The sequence below is a fragment of the Ciconia boyciana genome, chromosome 1 (assembly GCF_034638445.1).
Source record: "Ciconia boyciana chromosome 1, ASM3463844v1, whole genome shotgun sequence".
Lineage (NCBI taxonomy): Eukaryota > Metazoa > Chordata > Aves > Ciconiiformes > Ciconiidae > Ciconia > Ciconia boyciana.
This window is the reverse complement of record NC_132934.1, coordinates 26,184,355-26,191,930: the sequence shown is the minus strand read 5'-3', so window position 1 is coordinate 26,191,930 and position 7,576 is coordinate 26,184,355. Positions and strand designations below refer to the sequence as shown.

General features: G+C 38.1%; 1 protein-coding gene across 1 annotated transcript in view; it reads left to right on the top strand.

Annotated features, from left to right (window-relative positions):
- Positions 1–2,107: 2,107 nt before the first annotated feature.
- The window catches only part of PTPRZ1 (protein tyrosine phosphatase receptor type Z1), a 104,610-nt gene continuing 99,141 nt past the window's right edge, over positions 2,108–7,576 (top strand). Inside the window, exons 1-2 of the mRNA XM_072848687.1 lie at positions 2,108–2,147; positions 3,769–3,834. Of these exons, the coding sequence (XP_072704788.1) occupies positions 2,108–2,147; positions 3,769–3,834 (106 nt within the window). The remainder of the gene's footprint in view (positions 2,148–3,768; positions 3,835–7,576) is intronic.

The window sequence follows — 7,576 nt, the reverse complement described above, 5'->3', positions numbered from 1 at the left end:
ATGCTGGCTCCACTGCAGGTGCAGCTCACAAGTTCAGGTGAGTGAAGGTGAAACGATAAGGAGGTTGTCCTTTTGTCCTCTTGAGTCTAGCAGCTGATACCTCTTGACACTGCTGTGGCAAAAAGGGCATAAAGGGCTGGTAAAATTACAGCAGCCTGGTATAAATTATAGTGCCAGATTACGCCTGAGTTTGCATCCTGCGTAGCAAAGCAGTGTGTTGAGTGTAGCATCCCCAAACATACTTTGTATCTTGCGCACTGTCCTCAGAATACCCTTTTTACCAAGGCTTAGGAGAGGGGTCTCTGGTGGATACTTGGGGCTTGTTGCCTCAGCATCTCTCAGAGAATTTTCCCTGACAGAATTCAGAGGTTTAAGGTCCCTTTCCCACTTCTCTGATTCATTATCCTGGCACAGAAAGCCAAATCAAGAGGGCCTCCCTCAAAGACATTTCTTTCTGTTAATCTTCAAAGCTATTCATTTTTTTACCTTTACATATGAATAAATAGACATTAAAGATGTGAATGTTTCGTTCACAGTGGTAAATCAAAAGCAACTCAACCGAGGCCAGTAAATGCAAAAGGAATATCAGACTCATGTCAGGAGGAAGAAAACCTGGTTATTTATACTTTTTAAACAGGAAAAAAAAATCTACAAGATCTTATTACTCCTAGCGCTAGGCTTGAACCAGAAACCCATCTTCTCTGTTTGTTCAGTATGACTGAACCTGAGACAAGGTCAGCCACAAATCAGTCCGTCCCGCTACCCCTCATGAGCAGAGGGGGGAGCATTTGCCATCATTATTCCTGACTTCATGGGCCTTGGGCACTGCAGTGAGCACTATTTGGACAGAATAGAAAAAGAAACAAGTCTCACAGACAGAAAACTTTGTCTTTGAAGGAGGGTAGAAAAAGGGAACAAAAAGCATCTAATGATATTTTGCATGTCTCCTTGACAGGCATAGAATGATAACCATAAAGCTGGTTAGAACAAGATCCCACAACTGAGCTGCCTTGTTCTGTGAATAAATCAACAATCTATGGAAACATGTTCAACAGCTTCATGGAAGCAGAACAGAACATTAAGGATTTTTTGCTTCATAAAGCAGCACCTCAACCAGTGCAATTCAAACTGTTTTGGGCACTGGCTGAAGATGTCAGTCAGTGTCACAAGAGTCACGCTGACTGTCAAGCTGATCAAGTTCAAGTATCAATATCATAGATTTACATATAAAGCCACAAATTTGACATCAGTTTTGCCTTCTCTTTTGTGAAGATATTCTCATTATGACTATATTCATTTAAGTTAAATGTAAGGAATTTAAATACACTATTTAAACAGAAGTACCTGCTGTCATATACCACGAGCAAAAGGGATTAACTCTAAATAAAATAAAATAAATAAAATATTGAATCATTTCCTTCCAGCTGGTCTCTACACTGTTAGCTGGTCAACACTGGCTGTTTACACAGCAACGCACTTTGCCAGTGCACTTTACACAAGTAGCTCAAGGGAAGAATTCCTGCATTCACTTGTCCTCATATGCTCACACAGCTTTTCTCTGACACCCGTGCTAGCTATGATTCCTCAATTGCTTCTTCCCCAGATGAAATTTGCTTTCCTTCCCCAGTTTTGCCACATATTTGTAGTGGAAAGAGGCAAACCCAAAACCACTGACGATCTCTGCAGATGGGAGAAGGTGCATGGCTGTGAGCGTGCTGTGAAGGGGCTGTGGGAGCACAATAGGTGAATAGCAGAGGAAAGAAGGTGTGTGAACTCCTAATGTCTCCTGGCATTTATAAAGACTTTCCGTAAGATTTACGGGGTCTATGAGAGTGTAATGCACCAAAAAAGTGAACCTTGCCCCTTTTTTTCTTGTTCATTGAAGCTATCACTCCTTGTCCATCAGACCTCCATGTGGAATTTAAAAAGTGGTGGGTCGCTCTCACGCCCAAACCCTGCTTAGTTAGCATATGAATGCTCAACTAATTGTTTGAAGTAACAATTAGGAGGACAATGGATAAAGGAGGAAACTGGAGACGGCAACTAACACCTGTGAATCAGAACTTAAACAGCTTTCTTTTACATAATTATTAAAGGAGCAGGCACAATGGACATTGACTTGAAAATGTGGTCCAAAGACAATGCTGGTGTGTGTAAATCCTTTTTCAGTGCCATTACTTACATGTAAGGTTTGATCTTTTTGTAAAAATCTTAGTCATGAGTGAATGTTGCAAAGTGTTGCAAAGGGTTTTTTTGGCAGGGAGGGAGAAAGGGAAGAGAAAAACATTTAAGGGCAATCGCAATTTCATGGAGGAGGCAGAAGTCCTAATGAAGTTATTAAAACATATGGACTTCAGATAGGTAGCAGAAAGTCATTGTAAAACACAGAACATTTCTAACCTTGCAAATAGCAATTATGATTTAACATCCTGTAATCAGCACTACGTACTTTTCTGCATTAAAGAAAAAGAAATGGATGCTATGAAACTGTTTCATTAAATTGTATTTATGGCAGAATGTGAGCAGAATTCTATGGCGCTTTCTCAAGGAAAAATTTCTCATTGCTTCTCAAGGAAGCAATCCATATGTGTACTCAACATGCTCATATGCAATTATTTCTTAAATAGGTTATATTGTGCTTCTCTAGAACAGTATTTAATGAAGCTAGTTAACATTATGACTCTCGAAATGACAGTCTCAAAAAACCTGTATCTGCAATTTACATATATTAATAAGTATTAGGGGGCATAGTCATCTATTTGCACACATCAGTAGTGTTGCTAGAGTTGTACTGGCATAAAAAGGATAACGGTGAAGGTTACTCAGTAGTCGGGATAAATCAATGAGTATTTATACAGTTAGATATTTCTCTAGAGAGAAAGTATCTCATATCTAGCCTTCTCTCTCCATAAAGTGTATGGAGATACAAATAACTTCACATACTTCAGCTATAATATTGCTAATGATAGTACACAGTAAAATAACATTTTAGAATATTTTGTTCACTATCTTTAAATGGTATCACTAGTACAAAGTTAGAGAAAATATGTAAAGTCCTCACCATGCTGAAGCAAAAGTTTAACTCACATTGACTTCCAAGTAATCTAGATTGGTTCTTTCTAAAGGACATCACAGAAGATGGTTTCTTCAAGGGGGAGTTGTATTAATTTTAAAAGAGAAAGCATGGTTGTGATGAAAAATTGAAAGAAAGAAAGGAAAAAAGAAAGAAAGGGAAAGAAAAGAAAGAAAAAGAAAGAAAGAAAAAAGAAAGGAAAGAAAGAAAAGAAAAAGAAAGATAGGAAGGAAGGAAAAAAGAGAAAGAGAACGAACAAAGAAAGAGAAAGAAAGAAAAGAAAGAAAGAAAAGGAACATAAAAAAATGGGTGGAAGATAAAGAAAATAGACATAATGTGAACATAAAGAAAGAAAACTGGGTGAAGTTTGGGGAGAATAAACCATTAGTCCTACCAGTATACATATGTCAAGTCTTAAGCTGAGAGTTAAAAATTGAATAACAAATTACATTCAGATAAACTGAAAAGCACTTCTGTTTGCTTTGTTTGTGTCCTTTATATGCTACAATGTTGAGGGTATTTATATTCTGTTTAACCAATACTTAACCATTCGAGGTCCAAGATAAGGACAAAGTAAATAATTCATCAGTAATTAAAACAGTGACTATCTTGTTGGAGGGGGCGTGTGTCATCTACACTTTGTGTTCCTGTTATTCTTCTGGTTTTTATATTGTAAATTCATTACTGTTTTGTAGATTTGGTGTACGGATACTATAGGCAACAGCGGAAATTGACTGAAGAGATTGATTGGTCATATACAGGTAAGCAAAATTGTCTATTAAAGAACTTACTTCGCTTTGATATTTTCATGTTTGTTGTTATAACGTCAAGAGCCTGTTATGTCTGTATACCACTTTCCATATGCCTAAACAATTGCTAAAGTAAAAATGTGGGAAATAGAGTCTGAAAAATTGCAGGAACATTACAACAGGAGAGATTATTTTCATTTCTTACCTCTGTTACTTTGGAAAGAAAAAGTTCTCATCCTTAAAACCTTAACCCTGAGACATGACTTACTTGAGGAAGGCTGGGCCAATAAATTGTTAGGTGCTCTTTTATCAGCTGAATATTACTGTTCTGGCAAGTTTGAAAAGCAGACAGAAAGGCTGAAACAAGGCACAGCACTTTACGTGGGTAAGAACATATCCATATGCTGCATATGAACTTCTGCGCTTTGCTTCTGAGCACCTGAGGATCCTTTCCAGCTCCCACCCTGATTCTCCTAAAAAATCAGTAATTTGGACTCTGTCATTTGCATAAGTAAGAAAGGAATACCCTTAAATTCTGCACGACCTTTGCCTCATCACAGAAGGACTCTGGGTAATTCACAATCTGCCTCCTACATTCTTCTGTAAAAGTCAAGCCACCTTCAGTAATACTGAAAAGGTAATTTTGTCCTAAATGGTAGGTACATTTTACCCAGAATGTAAGAATTGACTTCCTGAGGGTGTGCATAGACTCTTACATTTTTAATGATTTAAGTTACTGTTTCAAAAACCACCAATTTATGAAAAGAAATAAGGACTGTCAAATTTCAGTGTTTCATATATTTGGTTCAAAATATGTTCCTGTTGTTAAAGAAAGTTACATAATTCTTTTTTCTTTCTCTCACTCTCTTTCTCATTTTCGAGAGAGTTTTTATCTTGCAGGGTAAAACATATCTAACAAGTTTTGAACCTAGAGAGAATTGAAACAGGCTAGTCATAAACCCTTCAAAATGAGATTTATAATGAAAACTCCCACTTACACACATTGTACTGCAAAATCCAAGCATAAGATCAATCAATACAATATTTCATGTTCAAAATCCATCCATTTTTTAATATTGCAGTTAGGGGAATGCAGGGATAAGCCTCCAGGATTACAGGTGACCAGAGGACAATTTAGGAGTTTACTTTAAAGAATAGTGAATGGGTTTTGCATAGGATATTGGAGGATAGAGCTCTTCCCTAGCCTGCACAGAGCACCCACCCACTGTGCACCTGCTGCAGCAGCCGCAGGTCACATTTACTGGGTGTTTTGGATGGCAAAACAGCACAGAGTCTGCAAGCCAGAGGATTCAGACCTGTTGGTTCTCTCCCTTAACATGTGAGATACCTTCATGTCGCCATCTCACCTCATGTGCCTTGCCCTCGTGACTCTACTGTTGGCAAAGCCTTTCTCCCTATTCAGACCTATATAGTCGGGTGCATGGGGTGCATGGGCTGCATGCAGTGGCCGAATGTGAGAGGAGCCCCACTCAGCAGTGTGCGCCCTGACCGGCAGCCTCCTGCCCCTGCAGCCTCCTGCCCCTGGTCCTGCTGCCTCCCCAGGCCCTCTGCCGCGTGGGCTCGGCGTGCCCCCAGCACTCACAAGGCAGCCAGCTCCAGGTGTGGTCAGACTGGATTTTCAAAGCTTTGCGGGGGGCTCTATGTAAGTCAGGTAGTCCGTGTCTACAGCTGCCAACTGTATTGCGAGCCGAGTGGTATGTGGTGCTTTCCTGAAATACCAGGTAAGTGGTTCATGGCATGACGGGAATACACAAATTCAGCTCTCACATAAAAAACCACAGTCTTCCTGAATGTGAAGAAAAATTACAAATTTTAACATTGTGTGTTAGAGGCACAGAAGTCAAGAGGCCGAGGCATATTGATTTTGATCTCATTTATTTATAATAATTTATTTATTTATTTTAATCTCATAATTTTATTCCTGGGGCAAGCAATATCAAGTACTGTATGTATAACTACTATACCTAGCTCAGACTTACGGTTTTAAGGCATAGACCAACATGCACATTTCTGAATAGATGACCTATGCTTTGTCAGTTCATCCTTTCCTCAGACACCAGTTATATTCTTCTGTCTTATAACTCGCTCACTGAAAGACCTGAAAAATTAGCCCCTGTGTGCCAATGAAGTGTTATGAGTGGGCCTTGGGATCCTGCAGGCATGGAGTTTAATCCACCATAACTAAATAAAAATCTAACTGGCTTGGTAAACTAATCTGTAGTAACCAAGAGCAGATGTAATTCTCTATATCAAATACGCAATTTCAGATACATTAGCCACAGTGGGTCAATACACTCCTTTACTGGGATGATGCTGTGAGATGAAAGTAAAATGGAACTAGAGAAATAACTTGAATCTTACCTGCTGAAATCATGCAATTTCTGAAGGTGAAGTTTCATAATAAAGCAATTTCGCATACTGTGATTTATGTGATTCATCATCAGATTTTGATTCTCAGGTAAATGTCTAACGAAGACATAAATGTTACTGGAAACATTTTGTAGTACTTCTAACGGCTCTGCTTTAAGCCATAGACAAATCCTGCATTTGCAAGCATGAATTTAGGATTTTTGTGTCATGACTTTGCATATATTTGCATAAACAAATACAGTGTTAAAGAAGTGGAAAGTGCAAGCACACATTACAGATGCACCCAATTTTTTCCCTAATAAGTGGTTCCTGAAGATAGTTCATTAGTAAAATGACTTTATTTTAACAACCTTTCATTGTATTTTTCATTAAAACAGTGATAGAGAAAAGATTTTTATAACAACATGAATATTTTCAAATGATGTCATATACCAAAAGTGAATCCAACCATTTTTGTTGTAGAAAAAAAGTCTACTGAGAAAGTTCATTTCCTCAAATCAGTTACATACTAATTGATGACCAAAGATCATTTAGACATTATTTAGCTGCACCACTAAGGTTAGGCAATCTCATATTATTTCAAACCATAAAGCAAGCAATATAAGCTTCAATTATTTCTCTATCATACAGATGAAAGATTAATTTTTACTGATGCTTTGTTTATGTGCGTTGGTTTTGCCAGGAGGAATGATATAATGCTGTTTTCTGGGGTCTTTTTTTAACATGGCTGGTTGATAGTAGTTGTGAAAACTCCAAGTCTGAATGTTGACATGTAGAATTATCAAATGATACCACAAAGAAGATTTTTTTTTTCCAGTGAAATTTCCTTCTGTTGGGTTTTTACTCTTGGGATTTGGGTTCTTGTTCACAACAAACAAGTTACGTGGTTTAGGGTTAAAAAACAGACCTGAATTCTGCTAAAAGCAGGAAATTCTAGACAGCCTTCCAGGAATTACAAAAGCTGAGGGGTTCTAAAAATTGAATTTACTATGCAAATGAATAGCACACCCAGTTCAGTGTTCTTTGTCTCATCATTCAGGGGTATTAAGTTCAGTTTGTGCTGCCATTCATTATGTGATACACTGATATACAATTGCCTTATAAATACTGGCAACTCTGATTGTGAGCAAAGGGTGATTTAGTATAAACTCTTGGGTCTCTGGGTATTCAAAGAACAATTTTGTTGTTTGCAAGCAGAATGTGAATCGTATTTCCCTTTTCTCTGGGGGGGAAGATTCATGAATCACAAAATCACAAAATAATTTAGGTTTGAAGGGGCCCTTGGAGATCATCTGGTCCAACCCCCTGCTCTAAAGCAGAGAGAACTTCAAAGCTGAAGCAGGGTGTTCAGATCTTGTCCAGC